Here is a 22,771-nt window from a genome sequence, read left to right on the forward strand (position 1 = left end):
ATTTCATCTAAAACAACAGAAAACGCAGGACACTTCATTGTTCGACATACTCAGCAATGTACTCAGAACACTCTCTTCGGCATGTAATTACGAGTACACTCCCACTTACGTGTTCTCATTCTCATTTGAGTATACAAAAAAAGTCTACGAAGCGTCGCTTCGTAGTACGAATAAATCGAAGGCATTTTAAAATCTGCGATGAAATGCTTCGCAACACGAAGACTGCAAATTTCTCACGGTAAAAACGGTAGCAGTTTTTCCCAGGAAGCCCATGGTAGAGACATAGGTGATTTCCAGTAAGTTCCTTGGAAAACCAGGAACCGTGTTTACCGTGCTACAAAATTCATGAAGTAAGGTCAAAATTCAAAGAAATTCTAAAAAAAAAAACCTAAAAAAACCCAGAGGAACTTATCAAAATTCATGTAAATTGGGCTGCAATTGATTTTAAAATCCACCCGAAATTCCTCCGGAAATGATCAATTTGGACTTGGACACGACAATTGGAAGTTTTTGGTCATTCCCCCAGGGTTGTGGCGAGTATGGGCACGGAGCTGCCCGGGCCGCCACTGCCGAGGCAACGCACCGACACGTTGTACGTGGTGGACGGGTGCAGGTCGGCGAGGGTCACCTCGTAGTGGGGCCGCTCCTCCCTCGTCGGCAGGGAGTGCCCCAAGGGGTCCGGGACGTGGAGCTGCTCCCCGCTCTCGCTTGCAGAGTCGCGGACCACCTGCAGAGGCATATACTTGCCTGAGTACACAACAATACAGTGGCGCCAACACGTGGGTGCAGGGTGATTTGGGGTGGGTGGGTGGTTGCTGTGGTGGGTGGGGGAAGGGGAAAAGAGAAAGGGAAAGGGGAGAAAAAGGAAAGGAGGAGAAGAAAAGGAAAGAAGGAGAGGAAAAAGAAGAGAAGGGAAAAAAGGGGGTTGTAGGGGGCTGGATATCAGTCGCTCCCCCTAAATGAAATTCTGTGGGCGCCACTGCAACTATAGATGCATACTTCGTTGGCAGAGTACACTTCTTTAGCTGCAGACTAAGCTGATTACACATCTACAGATGGAAACCTCGCGTCAAAGCCGGTGGTAAGTTTGCTCGCCACAAAGTTGGCAAGCCGTTTTGAATGCCAAAATTTGGCAAGCTTTCATCGGACATCTTCTCAAGCTTGCCAAATTTTGGCAAGCTAGGGAGTATTTCCGGGCCTAGCTTGCCAATAGACACTTCTAGCAGGGTCTGAAGTGAAGAACAAGAGGCAGAACATAGACCGGAAACAGTACAAGAAGAATTCGGCCGTTTACGGGGGTTTTGGCAGGTTTAAATCACATTCTATTTTTAAATTCAGCTTTCTTGAATTTTTGGATTGAGAATAAACACTCGTCATCAATAAATACGCCTGCCAGCTACTTCCGGCTTATGATCTTCTTCTTGTTCTTCACTTGAGGCCTGGCCAGAAGTGTCTATTGTTTGCATTCGAAACGCCTTGCCAATTTTGTGGCAAGCAAACTTACCACTGGCTATGCAGTGTTTGCTGTATGCAGTTGGCTCAGTAAACATTTACAGATGCATAAATGGTTGAGTACACGTCTTCAGATGCAGACTTAGCTGAGTACACAGCTACAGATGCACACTTGACTGAGTACACATCTAATGGATTAATACTTGGCCGGGTACACATCTTCAGATGCAGACAGCTCAGTACACCAGTAAACGAGGGGGAAATCACTCGCGTAATAGTCGGGTCACCGATTCCTAGTATTACGCGTAATAGTAATAGCGTAATAGCCAAATTTTTTAAAATTTTCCCTATTTAAGGTCTGATTTTAGCCCAAATATGGATAATTTCGAGCGTAATAAGCCTTCTGTAATAGCGTAATAGAACGTAATAGGGAGTAGTCGGGTCACAGTTTTTAAGAGTGATTTCCCCCTCGCCAGTAAACATCTGCAGATTCATTCTTGGACGAGTTCACACCTTGGCCGTCACCATGAAGCCCAGCAGGTCGCCGTGGAGGAGGCTCGGCAGTTGCCAGCGAATCAGCACTGCGTGCGGTCCAGGTTCTGCATGCAGGTTCGCCACCTCTTCCGGAGCTGAAGAGGGAATTTCTCTTATACTCCCAGGATCTTACAGAGCTTTTTTTCGTAATACGAATAAAGAGCCTAGTATTTAAACAGCGCAGCGAAATTGGCAATGAATGCATGCATATACCCTTACGAAGTGTTTCGAGCATATGGCGCAAACTATTTTCGTTAGTAACTCGTTTTGTTCGGATTGCGAAGAATCAATAAGCTATGAACTTTGCAGTGCACTTTATATTGGTCAGTAGTAGACCCCTCCCCGCCTCTGCACAATGCATGGATTGCCCAACACACTGAATGTTTAGGTAGAGTTTTGTACGTGAAACTTGAACGATTTTGTGCATACGTGGAATTTGCATCATACACTGCGAAAAATGCGTGGTTTGGTACGGAAAATGTACGGAAAATGGGGTACAGAAAAGGTACGGACCTTCCGTACTGGTTCTCTGTGGTCTCTATAATGATCTCATGTAAACTTATAATGATCTCATGTAAACTGGTACGGAAAACATACACAGAACTTCCGTCGTTGGCAAGGTACGGACGGTCCAGGTAAAAAATTGATCAGACACGTTCCGTACTTTTCCCGTACTTTTTTCTACCAGTGTATCATGCGTAAAGATGCCTAAATTTATGCAAATTCACGCAGAGTTTTGTGCACGACGGTACACAGGTTTAAAATTATGCATCACACACACAATTGTACATAAACATTTAGTATGAATGGTTACAAGATGCTTACGCCCGTCTTCAGTGCTGATGGTCGCCAGTACTTCCTCTCCGCGCTCATCCCTCTCCAAGTTGGTGGCACTGATGCGCACAGCGCGCGTTGCGGAAATTCTCAGTCGATGGACGACGCAACACATGTGGTCAGGCCACAGCGGACAGGTGTCGTTCGCCTTCACGATCTGGAAAACGACAGGCCGGAATTCGGTTCCGTGGATAGGCGCTGTTGTTTCTGGAAGTCAGCTCCACTGGTAAAACTGAAGCGAAGAAATACGCTGAGAAATACGCTTCAAGGTCATGCCCCCATGCGTTTAGATAGCAGGAGCGGAGGGCACGAGCTCTTGGCAGGAAAGGGCGTACACACTGCAAGAAAAAGTGTGAAAAGTACAACAAAAGTACAACAAAAACTGTACAATAAAAGTACAACAGGGATTGTAGAAAGTACAACGAGAATTGTACAAACCACAACCAGCCCTAGACTGCCCAGCACTCGTCATGCCGGTTCCATTGTACTTTGTACAACAATTGTTGTACTTGAAAAGTACACTAAATCCCTGATAAAAAATTTGCCAGAAATTTGTGTACTTTTGTTGTGGTTATTTTCTGCAGTGCAGACTGTACTCGTCACGCAAGACGTAAAACTGCGCCTTTTAACCAGTGTCCATCTTTAGGTGACGCTGTATTTGTTATTCCAATATTATGCGAGGAACACCCCTTCAACAATGCAAATAATGAGTTTTTTTTTTCAAGAATTTGCGGTGGAACCAAGTGGTCAAGTTAGTCATTTTGGCATCTTCGCAAAATTATTCGTATGATAAACAAATCTGGGCATTGGTTACTTGATGTTGTTATTCAACTGAAATAAACTCACTGAAACACAAGAAGTGGCACTCCTCAAAGAAAGATTTGGAGGAGTGCCATTCTGCCATGCATCTTAAAGATAGTGGCTTATTTTGTTTCAAAGCACAGTGTTTACTTCTCTTACCCTTACCAGAGGGTTTAGGTTGTCGACGCGTACAGTGTAGTGGTCCAGAGTGCCTCCCGGTACCGCTGGCGGACACCAGCGCAGCCACAACGAAGTGGCGTTCCAACGGTATGCCGTCAAATCCAGGGGAGCGGAGGGTGCTTCCGGAATACGAGGAAACGGAACAAATGAAAGCAATGACGTGGAAGCAAGAAGCTACACGAAAGTTTGTCATTCATTGAAAACACTCTCATTCCAGGAACGTGACATCACGTTGAAACGAACGTGTCACGTTCGTTTGAGCATTGTGTCACGTTCGTTTGAATGTGAACAAGCTGATTCTTGGCCAATTCACACCCAAACGAATGTGACACAACGGTCAAACGAACGTGACATTTTGTCACGTTCGTTTCAACGTGGTGCCACGTTCCTGGAATGAGTGTGAAGGCACTGCAAATCCAAGTTTGAGACACTGTGGGACAGGCAGCATGTAACACATTGTCCCACTTTCCGTAGTGCATGGGTTTTTAAAGACCCTGTACTGCGAAAAAAAACCCTCAATTTTCACTGTAGAAATAAATTACCAGAATTTACGACGGTTCCTCTGGAAATGATGTCGAAGGAACCTTCGTAAATCCACGACGAATCTTGGTAATTTACTAAGATTCATGCTTAATTCTCGAAGATTTTTTCGTGAATTCTCGAAGAAACTTTGTGAACTCACGCAGATTCTTCGCAAATTTACGATGAATCTTCATTAATTCCCAAAGGGACCTTCGGAATATTTTTTTACCGTCGCCAACCCCTCTTCATTTCCTACAGTATGAAACATTGGCCGGAAGGAAGCTCGCTCACACATCTGAAATTTCCATCGCAAATATTGAGGGTTTCGAAATGTAGGCCCTTTTCTAGTACCTGAATTAAGTGTTGTGATGATGAGATGTGACCAGATAATTGGTTTCGCCTCTGTCCAGGCTGTATTAACGACGCCAACGCTAAATTGGTACTCCTGGCCGGGCTCCAGATCGTTCAAGGTCAGCCTGGTTAAAGTTGTGCTCCCTGCACTCAACACGACGTTCCTGGAGGAGTAAAAATGTCTTAAACGTTGAAACGTTGCAGCAATGTCAATGTATCGGGTGCCTTGTTTGCTTACTCTGGTTTTTCGAGTTTCCACTGATAAAACTTGAAAAATCCATGAAGATTCTGACAGTTGTCAGCCTGACGCCACTGTACGATTGCGGAGATGTTGCTAACAGAAGGCTCCAGGAAATTCACTGTTATGTCCGCAGCTGTAGCAACCAGGAACTAACAGATTCTTAACCGAGTTAACAGAGAAATCATAGGTGCCTACTTGCATGTGACAACATATTTTTCGAAGCAGAAGCCTTAAAAGCCTTTCATTAATCATGAAAGGCATTTTTCATAAATGCTAAGCTTTACGAGTTTTACGCTGCAAGGGACCCTCAAGTTCCAATTTGTTACTCGAGTTCAGATACGTACGTGCAAACTCGATCTAAAGCATTTTTTTCTGAGAGACAGGCCGTCTTACATGATGAATTTTTTTTTTCGATGATAAGATCTGGGTAAGTTACTGTCGGTGCGGAAGGGACAGTTCAACTAAACTTAACCTCTTTCTCCACTTTGCAATAAGTATACTGTTACTGTACCATTAAGGTTTCCATAATGTGGCAACTGTGTTTAGGTCGGAATGTACCTTAAAAGGTACATAGGCATTAGCACACTTTCCCTCCGAATGCTCAGTCAGTGCTCACCGCTTTGGTCGGTCACGGCCATGACGGTTTCGGCCTCGTCTTCGGTCCAGACGGTGAGACGGTACAGCGCCCCTGGTTCCAGGTCCTCAATGTCCACGCTGCTGCTCCTACTCACGCGCAACACCTTGGCCGAGTTGCCACAGGGTACCGAGCAGTCCAGCAGCGAGACGCACTGCAAATTGAACACAATACTCGTCAATTAATTGCAGTTATCAACACACAGTGGGCCAGAAGACCGGCGGAGGCGGCCAAAACTCGAGACGCGTTTTGAGCTCCAGAGTCTCTAAACAGGACTCTAACAGAACATGTGACCCCACCAGTGGGTTCCTCGTTCGGAGAGCAATCGACTGACAGGGACAGACGTTCCGTTCGAGTCCTGGTTAACGACTCTGGAGCTCAAATCGTGTCTGGAGTTTCGGTCACCTCCACTGGTCTTCTAGCCCACCTTGCTCAAGTGAGTTTCAGAAGGTTAGTTTAGAATTCAGAATTCGTACCAAGTACCCCACCGTGACGTCAAGCACATTGACCCAAGATAATCGGAGGTTGGTTGGACTCAAACTCTCAGCGGTCACACTTGTGAGAAGACCTGCAACATGTGTACGAGCATATGGACATAACCGAGAATAGTTCCTCATTGCTGACAAAATTACAGACTCCGGAAGACTACTGCACGGTTACGCGACTCTGTTGGTTTTTATTACTTCAATGGATAAAAAAAAGTCAGTAATCTTAAGATTGAGCAGGGTTAATGAGCAAGTGATGATCACCTGAGCACCTCAAATTAAAATTAAAAGGAGGAAACTCACAAAAAAAAATGAAATTTGTCTCATTTTCCGTTAACTAAGTTAACTGTTTTTGCCTACGACGCATGCAATCTTGTTCAGGCACGCTGCTGTAAAGTGCCCCTGGGCACACACTTCTAACAGTTTGCATCATGAGCGTTTGTAGAATTTTTTTTCTTCAGTAAGTAACATTTTTTGTCAGGAAAATTGATACTCACGCGTGCCGGGCGTGCGCACACGAGTCTGTGCCACGCTCTGCAGTGCGTTTTGGGCTCCGTCGATCAAAACCGCTCGTACATCCACCTCGGTGTCGGCCGGCAAGCCATCCACTCTGAAGGTGAGGTTCTCGGCCTTCTCATCCAAAACCAGCGTTGAAGCCGAGAACCACTCGTTTCCGGGCAGGGCTGCCTGTGCGGACAATGCGTCAAGTTTTGATTACGCATAACGCATCACTCCAAAGAAGGCTTTTTTTAAAACGGTTTCTGTCTATCAAGAGGTAACAAACCAAAGAGCCCTTCGCGCAAATTCTTCAAACCAATCCAGGTTCCAAAATGTTACGCAGAACGATTCTTGAGCGCACACTAAATGTCTTATGTAGTTTATTGTCCATAGCTATGGCCGTTTTTGTACATACAGAACTTATGTACAAATTTGTACATAAATTAGGAACAATATTTCCATATTGTGCTTAAGTATGTAAAACATTGTACCTAATTTATGTACAAATTTGTACATAACTTCAGTATGCACAAATACGGCCATAGTTATGGACATAAAGGGACATAAAGTCCATAAGCATTTAGTGTGCGAGGGGGCAACCACTCTGAAAATCTTGTGTCCCCTTAGCGCTAGAAATCTCTTGGAAATCTGAAATCTTGCCCCTCGAAAGGCCAAAAATAGGCTAATTTTGGGCGGAATAACGGTTAAAATCTTGCAAAATCCGACGAAATCTTTAGCCTAAAGAAATCTTATGTCCCCAACCATCCAAGGTGGTTGCCCCCTCGTTCTTGAGCCACAGGGCACTCTTAGTTCAGGAACTGCTTATGTTGTCCGATAATTTAAACCATGAGGTCATGCCAACTGTCTTCTCACCCGATGTTGAATGTTGATGTACTGCACGTCTCCGCTACCCGCAGTGTTGCCAGCAAGTTTCACTGTCCCAATGAGAGAACGATTTGCCCCTACAATGACGTCGGGTGCCTCTATCAAATGCGTCAGTTCTAAAATTGCGAGAAAAAGTGTCAGTTGGCCATATTGGTACAGAAAGTCCGTAGGTTCAACGCCTTAACGACTTGAAACTCTTTTAGGGGTAGGTTGGGGAAGAAAAGTACAAAACGCGTACTTTGCACTGTACAGAAGTTTCAAATGAGGATTCAACTATTCTGCTCTCGTGAACTTGTAATCCAATGCCTTCCTAATGAAATGGATCACTGTTCATTGATTATAGTTCCCTACATTACGTACAACATGCCAAAATGTATGTGATTTCGGAACTCCTCGAAAAGGGTAAGAAAAGTACACCATCGGGAAAGAAAAGTACAACGAAAAGAATTGCGATTTCGAACCAGGAGACCGCCAATCATGGCTCAATACACGTTTACCCATAAAGTGGAGAGCTTTCACTTGCCATTAGTTCAAGTTTCGTCAAAATCGGTCAATTGGTTCTGATTCTACATGGACTCATCACAGACGGTCCAAAAAGCCTTTTCTCAGAGATAAGTGGGTACAGCATTTTTGTGCTTTTCTTCCCCTTTTCACGTAAATGCCCAATAACTTGTTTATTTCTAGTCTAATTCTATAACTTGTGTTGACATTTTTTGCTTGTCTCGCCTAATCAAATCTATTTCCGTGATCAATTCAATTTTCATCCCGCTTTTAGTTTCTTAGAGGGTGTTTTTTTCTTCCCCAATGCCTGTACTTTTCTTCCCCAGCCGACTGTACTTTTCTTCCCCATTTCATTTTTACACTTATCAAAAAATGTGTTGAAGCCTAAGAGCATCGAACGGTACTGTTTTTCAAAGATGATGGTCTAAGCTATAAGGTGGTACCTTACATTGGACTGTCGGCTGATTCCGCAGGAAGCTGTACTTCAAAGTACAAACATTTAAAAAAAAAGATTTTCATAGTTATTTTTAATGTGTTTTTCAAATGTGCAGTTTGATTCTAAATATTATATGTAGAACTGGGCTAACTTTATTTTTTGTCAGTGGGATGACCAATCTTTCTAAAACCACTAACGTGGATGGTTCAGTGTAGTTTCAGTTCGGAGATATAACGGGTGTACTTTTCTTACCCGAGCCTCCAGATGTACTTTTCTTACCCAACCTACCCCTAATTCCGTTAAAGTTTGGAGCTTCTTAATAATGTGCTGCACTAGGTGATAGGAGCTTTGCGAACAACACTCTCAATTTCCTGATGAAAAATGCTGAGCTCGGATACTTCTCAGTACATTACAAGGTAGGTTTACGCCAGACCGCGTCTTGTCGTAACAGGCTTCGCGATGTCTCGCTGCCTGTTCCTCCAATCCGCGCCTGGCGTACCTACCTTGGCCTGCGGCGCTAGGCTGCCTTCGGCAGACAATGCTTGTCCATCATCAGTTACTTCTAAACTGTTGCATACTGGGGGGCTCCGCCCCCCAGACCCCCCTTCATTCTAGGTAGAGGTGCTTCATCTACAAATTACACGATCTTGACCCTCGTAACTTTTCAACTTGTCGAGGCTGGGGGGCTCCGCCCCCCACACCCCCCTTTCAACCGGACAGGAGAAGTCTACCTACAGAAAACCGATTTTTCGCCGTTTTTTAGGTGTTTTTCGGCTATAAAAACTGAACCAGTTGAGCTAGGATGGTGAAATTTCGCGTGTGCCGAGCCAAGAACATACCTAATAACCCTGCAAAATCTCAGCCAGATCGGCCGAGCCGTTCAGGAGGAGTAGTGTACACACACACACACACACACAGACACACACACAGACAGACAGACAAAACTTTTCAACCGCACTGGAGTAACAGGCTTCGCTATCGCTCAGCCAACAATTCAAATTTAACATAATGCCGAGATAATAATAAGAAAGTGGTCACAAGTTACTGAGAATTCTTCACCATTGTTCACTACCTTTCGCTGCGCTCTCATAATTCTTAGGTTTTTGGTTCGAATTACAAAGAAAAAGCTCAATAGGATCTTGGGGCTGAATAAGGTCAAAATTGCGAACTGTATTTTTCATCATGCTAGCCAGCAGTTCACAAAACTCACAAAGAAGTGCAAAGAATTAGTCAGTAACATGATCTGATTCTTCGCAAAATGAACTCTTTCAGTTACATGCTTCACAACTTTTCAAATGTGTTTGTTCGCCAAAATTCAAGTGTGCATTTTCTAATTGTGCCATCCCGATGAAGATTCGCAGACATTTTTCGTACAGTTATTCACTGCTTGTCATAATTAAGAACTTATCCATCCATACGGATGATACTGTATACTTATCCTTCTGCTTTACATGTTGATAGCAACTTACCCTGATGACATGTTGGACCATTATACCCACTTTGACAGCCGCTGTAGCAGTGTCCCGTGTAAGGGTCGCAGTCACCAGAGCCACCGCACTGTCCACACTCGACATTGCAACCAGCGCCGTAGCGACGCGGTGCGCACACTGCAAAGTTACAATGCCGACTGAAACACGAACTAACAGACTGACGTGGAAAGAATGAGATAAAAATGTACCGTATGAACTTGGTTCTTGTATGAATGTCGGTGAATATTATTGTCTCCCGCTTTACAGCCCACAGTTTTAGTGGCATGGACTTGTGTGAGAGCTGAACACATTAAAACTGGCTCAAGTTTGCGTTCAAACTCTCATAGAAGTAGTTTAATTTTCACAGATTTATAATATTTCGTAGATTTTTGCTAATTACAAAAATTACAAGTAGTAAGCTCTCCATGACACTACACGATCAAAAGTGTATGCTCACTACGCCGCTGTGGGAGTGTGTCTAGACAAGCGCCTCAATAGGAGTGAGTGTGCTTTCTCAAGCACACATTTCACTCTGAGAAAAAATAACAGTAAATCCTGGATAATTTTTTTGCCAAACTTTACCGTACTTCAAAAACCAGTATCCTCCGTACAGTCTACAGTATTTACCGTACTTGTTTTACAAAATATTCCGTAGTCTTTTAACAGTAGTTACCGTTCTTCCGTACAGTCCATGCCGTAGGAAAGACCAGATCTGGTCCCAACAAAGGCCGCTTCCAAGAAGTGTCCACATCAGGATCTTAAAAAAAGAGGGTCGACCGACTGAAAAATTTTATTGCACCTTTCAATAGGTCTCGTCAAGACCTTTCCAACTAGTGGTCGGAAGAGGGGTCCAGGAGTCCGACTTCAGCAGTTGCGTACATCAGGAACTTGGAAAAAGAGGGTCAATCGACTGAACAAAATTATAGCAGTTTTTGATAGGTATTAAAAGTACGGGATTGCCGGGGGAAAATGTACGGGATTCCCTGTAAAAAAGTACGGCGTTTCCTGTAAAAAAAGTACGGTATTGCCTGTAAAAAAAAACGACGGCATTGCCTGTTAAAAAAAGTACGGTGAAGTCTGGAGTAATCAGTACAGGATTTACCGTGATCTTTTCTCGCAGTGTTATCTCATTCGAAAGCTCAAAACTACAGATGTGTGCTTCTAAGTACACTCCCACAGGTGTGCTTATAAGCATGTATTTGATCTTGTGGTGATCATCTCCACATAGTATATCTACTTTTCGAAAATGCATCTTAATGATGTGCTGAAGACAATTTGTTTTGAGTTTAATTCGTGGAAAATTCAGTGTTGTCCACGGATCCTCACCTTGATCGCAATGCTGCCCTCGCAGCCCTGCCGCGCACGAACACACGCCGCCATTGCAGAACATGACGCGACTGCAGTCATGACTCGATCCCTTCAAGTCGGAACAGCGCTGAGTGCAAGCCTCCCCGTAGAGGCCAGGCCCACACGCTGGAAAACGGATGGCATTCCCTCAGCGCGCACAGCGCTAGTTTCACTCTCAGTCTCATGTGGAATTTTTATTCTCTTGCCTATAAAGTTTTTCTGTTTTTAGCACACGTAAAATTGTACTTATTTTCTCTTTAACTATGCATACACTGTTAAAAAGAACTCGAAATTTTCAGACATTTTGATCGTTTTTGAGATAAAATAGTCAATAGATCATGTAGAAATCAAAAGATACATTGCAATTGACAGAAAGTATGGTTTAAGGGACTTAATACCCTATAAAATGTGTTGAGTAGTCATAGTCATGTTGGCAGCCATGTAACCAGAGCCTTCTTTGTACCAACCGAACACAGAATAAAGCAGTTCACGTTTGCGTCTTGACTCGCTCACTTCCTTGAGAATCCCATCTTGACAACAAAATGAACAAAAAGTGCAAAGCTTAAGAGGAAATAGTCCATGTTACGCTTGCACAAAAAACATTTTGGCATGAGATAAAAATTAAATATGAGTCTGATAGTATACTGCATCCGGAACTTAGTTAGTTTCTAAGTGGACCGTTTTAGCGTCTGCTTCGTATTTAGGGCTCGTCCACTTCTTTCGTAACGATTTTCCATAGCGCTGTCTTTGTTGCTTCTAATAGACCACCATTGAGCGCCAGAGAAACAGAAGTACGTAATATCTGAACGAACCCATGCTCATTTTCATTGCTTAAGCTAAAACCGGCGTTTCAGCCAAAATGTTACCGCGTCTTTTAACACATTGAAAATCAAATAGTGATACATCTCACTCTCTGAGGAGTGAGACATAACAGTCTCACTGAAAAAAGCCCTTATAAAAATTATTTGCTCCGAGATCTGTCCGAGCGGGGTTCCAGCCCGAAAGAGGTCCGTCGGGCTAGTCCGACGAAGCTCCAGAATGTTCCCAAATCGGCAACTTTACGGATGTGTCCGAGAACCGAAATGCGGGCTGGTTTCGGACTGTCCGAGTCTCGGTTCCGAAAAAAATCCGACGGCGCTGAGCCAGAGGCAAGCCGTATTCGAACCCTCACTTCTTACCTTCCTTTGCACACCAGTGCTGACGTCGGAGCCAACTGAGCTAACCCGACAGATGAGGACTGGGGGCTCCGGTGAGCGTCTTCACTGACTCTGCACTGCGCTCTCCGCTCCGCTTCTTCCTCTGGGCGCTAGGAGGCGCGATTTTCAAGATAGAAGAGTGGGGATTTCTCAAGGGGACCTCGAATTTAAAATATTTTACGTCCTACACGTTTTCTTATGCATACCTGTATTTAAAGTTTCATGTTTCTCCGGTTGTACGAAGCACTTTAAATTAATTGACTGAATGCATTCTTGCAATTTAAACCACGTTTTGTGGTATTTGTTTCGGCACATACTCAGTAACGACAAACAATTGCTGTATTTCAAATAAATTTTTTATTCTAAATTTCCTTACGAAAGGCGAATGTTTGAGATTGAACATTGCGGAATCACTTGGACACACCTCAACTGTAGCTTTGCTAGAGGAATATTTGTCTAAGTCCTAAAGCGAGGGGGAAACGGTACAGAGTTCCGAAAACAGTCCGGAGGGGAGACTTTCCTCGGACGTATTCCGGGTAAGTTCGCTGTCCCGGACTCCCGGCGGACCGACCCGGACTTTCCAGCGAGTCCCGGACACATATCGGTCTGGCCCGTCCGAACAGCGGCCCCTTCGCGGACTAACCACGGAATCGTCCGAAGGCATTCGGACGCTTCTGGGGACAGCCCGAGGTGGCGGGGGCTCTTTCGGACGGCTGGCGGCAGGATTTCGGAACAATTCGTTTTTACACGGGGGGTGATACTAAAATGTATCATCGAAAAAAAAATGGTCGTACACGCATGTACCACCGAAAAAAAGGTCGTACACGAATGTATCACCGGAAAAAAGGTCGTACACAAATGTATTCGAAAAAAGGGTGATACTTCCCCAGGAAAACTAGGGCCAATCTCGCTGATGTCTCACCTTTATTTCGGTGATACATTTGTGTACGACCTTTTTTTCGGTGATACATTCTGTATTGCCGAATATTGGTGAGATGTCTCACCCTTTGAATTACAGTGGTATGTGCCGTCAAAAACCTACCGATTTCACAAGACTGGCCGCTGAACCCTGGTCTACAGATGCATACTCCGTTGACAGGCAAACCTCCATTCACGCATGTGGGTGTTGCTGAATACAAGAAAAATAAAAACTACGGCCTGCATATTAAATTGTGAAGTATGACGACGTAAATGGTTAATGCACGAAAGACTTCAAACATGTTTCGGCTCTCTTTTCGAAACAAGATCAAACTCCAAACACGTAAGGGAGAGTGGGGTAATTCCGGACACGGGGTAATTCCGGACACTTCGATTTTCACTGGGTTTGAGTGAAGATAACTCAAAAGCCCGCCTAACAGAGGAAGATAATCAGTTAAAAATGATAATTCCAAATCGCTAAGGTCGGAGGTCAAACCGTTTGGCTGTGGTCGCTTCACGAAATTTGAGTACCATCAAAAATAGGCAAAAGCTGCATCTTTCCCTCGTATTTCGATGTACTTATCGTACCTTACCGTCAAGTTCAGTCCCATGACTAAAATTTTATCATATTATATGGTCATTGGGCTTTACTTTGGCGTTTCGGGAGTGCTCGTATGGCTCGCCATTTTCTTCCAATTGAACATCAAAGGTTTTCACTACCTGTGGGGTAAATCCGGACAAGAAGGGTTATTTTCTTCAATTTCCCGTATAATGTTTAGGTAGTGGGTTCAAAATTGTGGACATGCATCTCCACCGTTAAGAAGGATAAAGAAAGAACGAAAAATAGCATTGCAGCTATGTTCAAGACAGTGTTGTCAATTTAGGGGTTTGATAGAAACTATTCCTTATAATATGCTTTGAGTAATAATAAAACACTTCAATTCGCAGCAAATGTCCTTGTACGCCTTCTAAAAGCATGCCTCACACCAAAACAAGCGAAAGTAAGCTCGAGTAGTGTCAAATTTTAAGGTCGTCCGGAATTGCCCCACAGGTCGTCCGGAATTACCCCAGGCTGGGGCAATTCCGGACACGTGCAGGGCTTGGCGCCTATATCTCCCTAACCGTTGCTGAGATTTGGCTTTCATGTATATCATTTTGAAGGTAAAGGTCCATACTTTAATCTCCTGTAAGACCTCTCCTTGACCCAAGAAGCATATTCAAGCTCAAAGACCAAAAAGAAAAAAAGCGTCCGGAATTACCCCACTCTCCCTTATGTCCACCTAGTGCACCCTTGTTTTGGTCGTACTCGTCTAATCCAGCAGAAACGCTGTCTGGTTTTCCCAGGAACTGCCTGGAAATGGCCTTTGCTTTTCTTGTGGGCTACCCGGGAAAACCAGGGACCGTTTTTGCCGCGAAGAAGGCGTTGGTATTTGTTTGCAATAAGGGGTATTGAAATGCACGTTTTTTTTTAATTCCATACCGGCACACCCGGAAAAGGGTTCATTCCTACCTAAAACCACCGCAAACCAAATTTGAGACCGATCGAAAAATATTTAGGGGTCGCTACAATGGCTGAATGTTGTAAATTTGGCGTAATTTGAAACAAAATACAACTTCGGAGTATTTGAAGCCCTGCGCATCCGGTGTTGGTCCTAGCTTGTTGCCCCCGGAGCCTTTTTTTTTCTCGGGATCCAGGCCGACCGAAAGAACCCTACGGGATGCGTTTTTAGCGAATGGTAACGGAACTGGGTCCATTCTACGCTCAAAAAAGTGTTTTTTTCTCCGCTTTTAGTGTTTTAGAGGCCTGCCAAACTTTTGCCTTGCGTCACAAAAAATCTAAACCCATGTATTTTGATAGAAAATAAGTTGCTCTTTCAAATGGCGGTCACGGAAACAGTCTACGATTTTTGGTTTAGGCTCCAGAGCCGTTTTAAGTTGAAAAATGGATTTTATTTTAGTGAAAATGAGAGCAAATGTTTACCCTTAGTCACGTGCGACGTATGGTTTGGCTACTAGCGCTACCCGGCGAAGTGCAGGCGGTGCGCTGTGATGGGAGAAGCTGTCCGGGTAGAAATGGACAGCTTTTATACAGCTGCTAAATATTTTGTGACCGAAGTAACGCGCAGGCGTTTGAAAAATACCTGGATTATGTTTGGACTGTGTCAGCAAGATGTCGACAAAATATTCGGATATTTTGTGGACGTTTTGCCAGTCTCTGGCCAGCCGACGTCGTTTTAAACGACTTTAAAAAGATGCCCAGAAGGCAAAGACAAAATATCGGCAAAGACAAAATATCGGCAAAGAGCTGCCGCATCGCTGGCCGCAGCAGCAAAAGAGAGACCACTGGCGTCGATCCACAAACCTGCCGCTTGCGAGACAAGAGCGGATCTGCTGGGCGCTGGGCCAGAGCGTCATCGCTGAAAAACAATTGCAGCTGAGCGGTCCGTCTACGTATCCACGACCGTGTGGACTCAGCCGGTCCCTGCCCCATGTCAAGCCTATGATGTCACGATCCAGCGAACTCTGTTGATCACGCGCGGCAATAACAGCTAGTCCATAGCGTGGAGCTGCTGCGACCTGCTGTGAACGAATGGGAGCAAAGAGGCTGACACAGTCTAATCATAATCCAGGTATTTTTCGAACGCCAGCGCGTTACTTTGGTCACAAAATATTAAGCAGCCGTATAAAAGCCGTCCATTTCTACCCGGGAAACTTCTCCCACCACAGCGCACCGCCTGCACTTCGCTGGGTAGCACTTGTGGCCAAACCATACGTCGCACGTGACTAAGGGTGAACATTTGCTCTCATTTTCACAAAAATAAAATCCATTTTGTAACTTAAAACGGCTCTGGAGCCTAAACCAAAAATCGTAGACTGTTTCCGTGACCGCCATTTGAAAGAGCAACCTTTTTTCTATCAAAATACATGGGTTTAGATTTTTTGTGACACAAGGCAAAACTTTGGCAGGCCTCTGAAACACTAAAAGCGGAGAAAAAAACGCTTTTTTCAGCGTAGAATGGACCCAGTTCCGTTACTATTCGCTAAAAACGCATCCCGTAGGATTCTTTCCGTCGGCCTGGATCCCGAGAAAAAAAAGTCCCCGGGGGCAACAAGCTAGGACCAACACCGGTTGCGCAGGGCTTCAAATACTCCGAAGTTGTTTTTTGTTTCAAATTACGTCAAATTTACAACTTTCAGCCATTGTAGCGACCCCTAAATATTTTTCGATCGGTCTCAAATTTGGTTTGCGGTGGTTTTAGGTAGGAATGAACCCTTTTCCGGGTGTGCCGGTATGGAATTCAAAAAATCGTGCATTTCAATACCCCTTAGTTTGCAAGAACGCCAAAGTTTTGGTTGTCAGACAGGTTTGCTACCATTTTTTTTTTTTACCATCAGCCGCGTTGACGTCGATGACCGTGGGCTGCCATGCGTTTTCTGAAACAAGACAAAAGCGTCACAGGTGTAAATGGGATCAGGATTTTCTGATCATTTACCCATTTTTCTGATAAAATTTGGGATTTTCTGATCATTGGCGTACTATCAGAAAAATTGGCATCAGAATTGCAAGAATTTCTGATAACTGTGAAATGATCAGAGAAAAAGTCTGATCGCTAATTATTGATCAGGGAAAATTTCTGATCCGAAAAGTGATCAGACAGTGATCAGAATAGAGTCATCAGAAAACATAGACATTCTGATAACATGCAAAACTATCAGAAAATCGTGATGTCTCAAAAATCTAGATGCCTGTAAAACATAAAGTTTTCGTAATTTTGGTTTCAAATTTGGTGAGCGGTATGTTCGCGACATTTGGCTAGGGCATTTTCAAGGTCATGAAATTTAGACCATATCTTCTGGCATTTTGAGAGCTGATGGCGAGCTAGCGTGAAACGGATTGCAGAATTGGATCGGACTCAGTTTCGACCCCCTAGAGCCGTTTGCCTCATCTCCGTACCTTTCATGACCGTGAAAATATCCTGAGTCAGATATCGTTACATTTCTGATAATACAATTTCTGATTCTACTCCAGTGGTGATCAGACCCGAGGTGATCAGAGCCACGCTGATCAGAAACGTGATCAGGAATCAGGAAAAAAAACATCAGAAAAGGTGTTCGAAAAAGCATCAGGTTTTTTCCTGATCTTCAATTTTCTGATCCAGAAAGTGATCAGCGCTAGGTGATCAGAAAATCCTGATCCCATTTACACCTGTGGTGCAAGTTTTTACTTTTGTTTATCTTTTTTATTTGGCTAGTAAGACGTTTTTCTGGGTGCATACGCCGATGAATACGAACAACACATCAGTGCCAGTGGTGCGTGCACTCAGAAAAGTCTAGGATGTAGTTGCTTCCTAACTACGAAGCTGAAATGCAGGCATTGTAGAATTGCTTCATATTACGGACGATTTTGCTTCATAGTACGAAGAACTTTACAATGCCTTCGTTTTCTTCGTTTAATGTAGGCGACGGGGTTCAAAAAAGCTTCCCAAAAAAGGAAAAAAAATATTTTTTTAATTTTGCGATTGAAATTTGAACACTATACTCGCAACTACAGCTACCATTATAATTGTCGCATACACTTGCGACCCTACTTTTAATTAGGGTCGAAACTGCAACCGAAACTGCAGTGTTCGAAAATACTACCAGAATATCTGTATTCAAACTGCAGTCAAACTGTAGTTTCACTAAAAAAAAACTACACTCTAAGTGTAGTTTACTGTAGTTTAACTGCACTGAAACTGCATTGATCCATCTGCAGTCTGACTACCATTGTTTTGCAAACAGTTTAAACTTAGAAAGAATAGATTTACTTCACTTTATCTCGAGACGTTCAATAGTTGTCCTGCAGTCTTAAACTGAGTTAAGTTGCACTTTACAAGTACAGAAAAAATTACAGATTTTTCCACCCGGGTTCGTTGACTTTTCGCTGTGCGAGTCGTTTCACTTACGCTTCGTTACGGAATGAAAGGGAGTTCCAGGAGGCGGCTTGGGCCCTGGAGGATCGAGCAGACGAGCGCGGAACGCTGGCATGAGTTCTGAAACGTCACGAAAAAATTAAGAACGGAACACGAATCATTCGTGTTTGCCACCACATCAAGAAAATGCATGAAATTGACACGTCCATATAATTTTTCTCAGAGTCTGACCCAAGGGGAAATATCTTTGGAAGTCAGAGTACACGTTTCAGATTTCCACGGACGAATTTTGATTTGAATTACAAAGTTACTTCAAGGTTTTCTTTGAATTTCGACTTTTTATCGGGAAGTACCGCTGACGCGAGTGGAGGATAGACGTACCTTCTTGTTTCGTTAGTATCATCTTCTCAATATGCACCTCTGGATAAGGTGGACCCTACAATGACAATCTCATGAGAAGTCAACACTTTCGAGCGTGAGGACAATCGTCGCAAATCCGGTGGCAAGTTTGCTTGTCACAAAACAGGCAAGCCATTTCGGATGCCAGAAAATCGCAGGCCTTGCCCTGAAGTTTTCGTCAGCTTGCCAATGTTCGGCGCTTTGGCCGCCGATGCCACATTTAGGCAAGCTGGGATGTGGGAAGTATTTCGGGGCCAGCTGGCTGCTTCACCGAAAACTTAACTGTATGCTAAGTGCAGACATGGCCTTAAGTGCGTGCAGGCGATTTCCAGTGAGTTCCTGGGAAAACCAGGAACAGCTTTTACCGTGGTGGGTGATGCCAATGTTTTGCCAAGCAAACTTGCTACCGGCGTTGTAGTGGCAGTGACACGGCATGAAAGCGTATTACCTGAGGGCCTTGAGTGCCCGGGGGTCCGTCTGCACCCTGAACACCTGGCGGGCCTGGCTGTCCTCTGATACCGGGGGGGCCCTGTGGACCCTGAGCTCCAGCAGGCCCTTTCGGTCCTAAGAGAATGATGTAAAGAAAGTGATGTTAAACAACGGTACCGTGACTTGAGCTGATGAAATCAGAGCGAAGATATCCGCGTTTCTTTGTTTTCGCTGGGCATTGAACTCCACTGACCGGAAGATAACCTATTTTTATCCTTGAGCGCGTGAACCATTCAATTAAGGGCCTGCGCCGAAAAGGGACGTCCCTGGAGTTCTTGGCAGTTAAGAGGTTGACAAACAGGTGACACATTCTTCAACCTGGTTTGCAAACTACGTAGCCCTTTGCTAGTGGAAGGTCTTCGGTGCTTCTTTTAGAGTCAGTTGGTGTAGTTTTGGGATACGTGGTACAAGGTAGGTTTACGCCAGACCGCGTCTTGTCGTAACAGGCTTCGCGATGTCTCGCTGCCTGCTCCTCCAATCCACGCCTGGCGTACCTACCTTGGCCTGCGGCGCTAGCCTGCCTGCGGCAGGCAATGGCTTGTCCGTTGTCGGTTATTTTTTAACTTGTTGAATGCTGGGGGGCTCCGCCCCCCAGACCCCCCTGCATTCTAAATAGAGTTGTTTTATCTACAAATAACACGATCTTGACCCTTGTCACTTTTCAACTTGTCGTAGCTGGGGGGCTCCGCCCCCCAGACCCCCCTCTCTCCAAGACAGAAGTGGTCTATCTGCAGAAATCTCTATTTTTCGCCGTTTTTTAGGTGTTTTTCGCCTATAAAAACTGAACCAGTTGAGCTAGGATGGTGAAATTTCGCGTGTGCCGAGCCAAGGACATACCCAAGAAGTGTGCAAAATCTCACCGAGATCGGCCGAGCCGTTCAGGAGGAGTAGTGCGGACACACAGACAGACAGACAAAACTTTTCAATCCCACTGGAGTAACAGGCTTCGCTATCGCTCAGCCAAAAAATAAAACAGCGTTTTCGTCAATAAGATTTGACAATTTAGAACCGCGCTAAACCTTACCATATGTTGTTCACATGCGGAAAAAATGTAAATTCTTGACCAAGAAAAAGCTGCACCATATTTAACCGGTTTCCTCCCAACTGACCTGAACTGAAATGCAAACAATTTACATTAAGTTCTGTACTTACCTGGTGGACCGGGAGGGCCAGGGGCTCCACCTGGCGCAAAACAAGGGGAGATCTGTTAATCTTTGCATCCCTTGGCAATATATCAATGCTGCCCCCGTTTTACTTCAGCTTTAGAACAACTTTGCGCCCATTGAGGTTCAGGCCAGCAGCGAAGATTTTTTAGATGCATGAGAGCAAGCGATATCTACAAAAAATACCTTAATTGTGAACTTGTTTTGTGATGTTCATTGGATAGTGAAAACTCTGACTGAGTCTCCACTTTAAGCTCTATCTCATATTTCTCTACAGCACATCATTGATTTCTCACACGAAGTTGCTGCTAGCCTCATCCCACGTACTAGAATAATGAAGATTCGTACGAACTTGTCGCGATGGCAAATGTATCGTCGGTAGAAAATGCGAAAGAGGCAATGGCGTCGTTGAAATAATCTGGCATCCTGATCATCTTTTCGTAGCCATCAGTTTTCAACCCCATTATCAAGTCTCCACCCGTGCAATCGTCCTAAAATAACAAAAATAAGCACTCCAATAATCAAAATTAGTCAAAGCTGGGGAACGAAACGGTGCTTTAAACCAGAGTATATAAGTTATAGTATAACTGATAAGTTGAGACAAGAGAGTATGTTGGCGACCAGTTCCTCTTATTTGACCAGAAGCTGGCGACGGCAGCTAACAACTTCCACTTTAATATTTGTTCCGTGCTGCCACCTACTAACGCGCAAAAACTCAAATTTAAGTGTGAAGGTCGTCAAGTTCGTACACAGCTAGGAATTTTAGAAAAGCGGATAATTCTAAGAAAGTGTCCTAAGCCTCTGCTGGAACTCGAAATGAGTCCCGTTCACATCGATTTTCTGATAGCGTCTTTAACCCTCTCTCTGTTTCAATGTTGCAAATTTTACTGAAGTTGTGAGGGGAACCCGGCTTAAAGCACAATTTCGTTCATACGGTTGCAGTAATTTCGTGAAGTCTCACCGATTTGAAGGCATGCACTATATGTCCTAATGTGTTAACTGAACTGATCTTTCCCCTCCAGTTGTCAGGCACAGTTTTGCATTGATGCCTCTGCCAGCACAAATCTCCCCCGTTCCCAGAAAACGCAACGTGTTCATACAGGAGAATGCATTCGGTGTGTGCTAGCGTCCACAAGCTGGTCAAGAGGGCTAACAAACAGCTGCATCTGTAAATAAATAAAATAATTGAACATCAATCATCAGATTTTGTTTTGTTTATTTCAAAACCAGGGCGCTTTGGAGAAGAGCTGGGACGAAGGTTGATAAGAAATCTAGAAAAACAAAAGCGAGACGAAGTATGAGAATGCAGCTCTGCGGAAGGCGCAAAACGACCTCATAAATTTCGCATACTTCGGTCTTCTTGATTTATTCTCAATTTCCGTTTCAATGTTTTGATCACATTTTTACAGTTATCCATTTTGATTAAAAACAAAACTTTTTTCTAAAAAAAACCGCGCTTGACACGTTCTTCGAGAGACAATCAGAGAACATGTTGCTTTTACCTTAAGAACTGTACCGAACCCATCGTAACAACGGCCAGTGAATCGCAGCTAGGGCCCTTCTGCGGTGAGATATTTCATATGCGTATAAACGATCCTGTAAAACAAACAGTCTATATATGTGAAAACCTTTGAAGCAGGAGGCAATACCAGGTCACAATCATAGCCTTTCCTTACTTGATGAAAGACAGAGCAAAGCTCATACTTCATCAGGCCCAAGCGGCTCGAGGAAGTTCAATGTTAATCCAAACAAGACATTGTCTTTGTTTACCGCGCTTCTTCCGGTGCTTTAGAAAAGGAACACAACGGGCCGAAACGGATTTTTTTTTTATTTCCCACACAAAAAGTCAAGGGACATTTTTTGACCTAGGAGTCATGCAAATTTAAGCACATCCGACAGTGATACAATTTCGATGCCGCCTATTGACACAAATAGTCCAACGCCTACTCCCAAGTGTACTTTCATCTGACAATTTGTCCTGCCTGCCGATCACAAAATTGCATCACCACCGGATGTGCTTCAAGTTGCGTGGTCCATAGGACATAGTAAGTCCAATTACTCTCATCCCAGGAACGTACATCATATGTTGAAACGAATGTGACAAAATGTCAACGTTGTGTTACATTCGCTTGAATGAGGGTAAGCTTATTGCCACATTCGTTTCAATGTGATGTCACGTTCCTTGAATGCAAGTGATGACATTGAGCACTCACCAATCACCAATTGACATCAACCTCCAGGCGACGCGTGTGCGTGCCAAACACACCAACAATCCTCACCACACTGGCCACTGTACAGAGCCTGTTTATCTTCGTGAGCATGGACCTTGCCGTCGCAGGCACGCGGCTTTCTCCAGACTGCGATGCTGCGTATCGTGGCCGCAGACGCAAGCTGCTATCACACTGGCAGCGCTCCCCTCCCGCCGACCGATGCTAGCAGCCAGGGGCCGACTAGGGACGGGCGGAGGCACGGGGGGACTGGCAAAAGTTGCCTGTTTTCAGAGAGCAAAAATACGAGTCTCTT

The 22,771-nt window shown here is 44.3% G+C and overlaps 2 protein-coding genes across 6 annotated transcripts in view; one reads left to right on the top strand and one right to left on the bottom strand.

The window, feature by feature from the left end:
* LOC117644926 (tyrosine-protein kinase receptor Tie-1-like) lies at positions 1 to 22,614 on the bottom strand. Of its 2 annotated transcripts, none has more exons than XM_034384666.1 (22): positions 22,462 to 22,614; positions 21,751 to 21,844; positions 21,210 to 21,414; positions 20,601 to 20,739; positions 20,238 to 20,267; positions 19,045 to 19,160; positions 18,579 to 18,633; positions 18,231 to 18,317; positions 16,675 to 16,719; positions 13,409 to 13,495; positions 11,150 to 11,296; positions 9,824 to 9,961; positions 7,406 to 7,533; positions 6,532 to 6,721; positions 6,026 to 6,117; positions 5,532 to 5,703; positions 4,913 to 5,048; positions 4,675 to 4,838; positions 3,787 to 3,920; positions 2,812 to 2,977; positions 1,966 to 2,081; positions 1 to 727 (listed from the first exon to the last, which is right to left on the bottom strand). In XM_034384666.1, the coding sequence occupies exons 2-22, from the start codon at positions 21,771 to 21,773 to the stop codon at positions 515 to 517; spliced, it is 2,583 nt and encodes an 860-aa protein (XP_034240557.1). In that variant the 5' UTR covers positions 21,774 to 21,844; positions 22,462 to 22,614; the 3' UTR covers positions 1 to 514. The 2 variants fall into 2 exon arrangements, with proteins under 2 accessions (XP_034240557.1, XP_034240558.1); XM_034384667.1 differs by having other exon boundaries at positions 22,469 to 22,607.
* LOC117644968 (alpha-tocopherol transfer protein-like) overlaps positions 15,760 to 22,771 on the top strand; it is an 18,216-nt gene continuing 11,204 nt past the window's right edge. The window contains exon 1 of one of the 4 annotated variants that reach the window (XM_034384822.1): positions 15,760 to 15,914. In XM_034384822.1, the coding sequence (XP_034240713.1) occupies positions 15,875 to 15,914 (40 nt within the window). In that variant the 5' untranslated portion in view covers positions 15,760 to 15,874. Of the gene's footprint in view, positions 15,915 to 18,782; positions 18,881 to 19,170; positions 19,199 to 22,338; positions 22,388 to 22,771 lie in introns of those variants that run through there. The other 3 variants (XM_034384819.1, XM_034384826.1, XM_034384823.1) reach the window with 3 other exon arrangements.

The sequence above is a fragment of the Thrips palmi genome, unplaced genomic scaffold (assembly GCF_012932325.1).
Source record: "Thrips palmi isolate BJ-2018 unplaced genomic scaffold, TpBJ-2018v1 HiC_scaffold_18, whole genome shotgun sequence".
In the NCBI taxonomy this organism is placed as follows: domain Eukaryota; kingdom Metazoa; phylum Arthropoda; class Insecta; order Thysanoptera; family Thripidae; genus Thrips; species Thrips palmi.

What these genes read in the sequence shown, in the direction of transcription:
- LOC117644926 (XM_034384666.1), bottom strand. Translation starts at nt 21,773, where the DNA reads ATGGGTTCGGTACAGTTCTTAAG. An exon ending in CGACGTCAACGCGGCTGATG is followed by an intron (nt 13,496 to 16,674) that starts GTAAAAAAAAAA and finishes TCTTGTATTCAG; the next exon opens with CAACACCCACATGCGTGAAT. An exon ending in CATCAGCACTGAAGACGGGC is followed by an intron (nt 2,082 to 2,811) that starts GTAAGCATCTTG and finishes TTCCCTCTTCAG; the next exon opens with CTCCGGAAGAGGTGGCGAAC.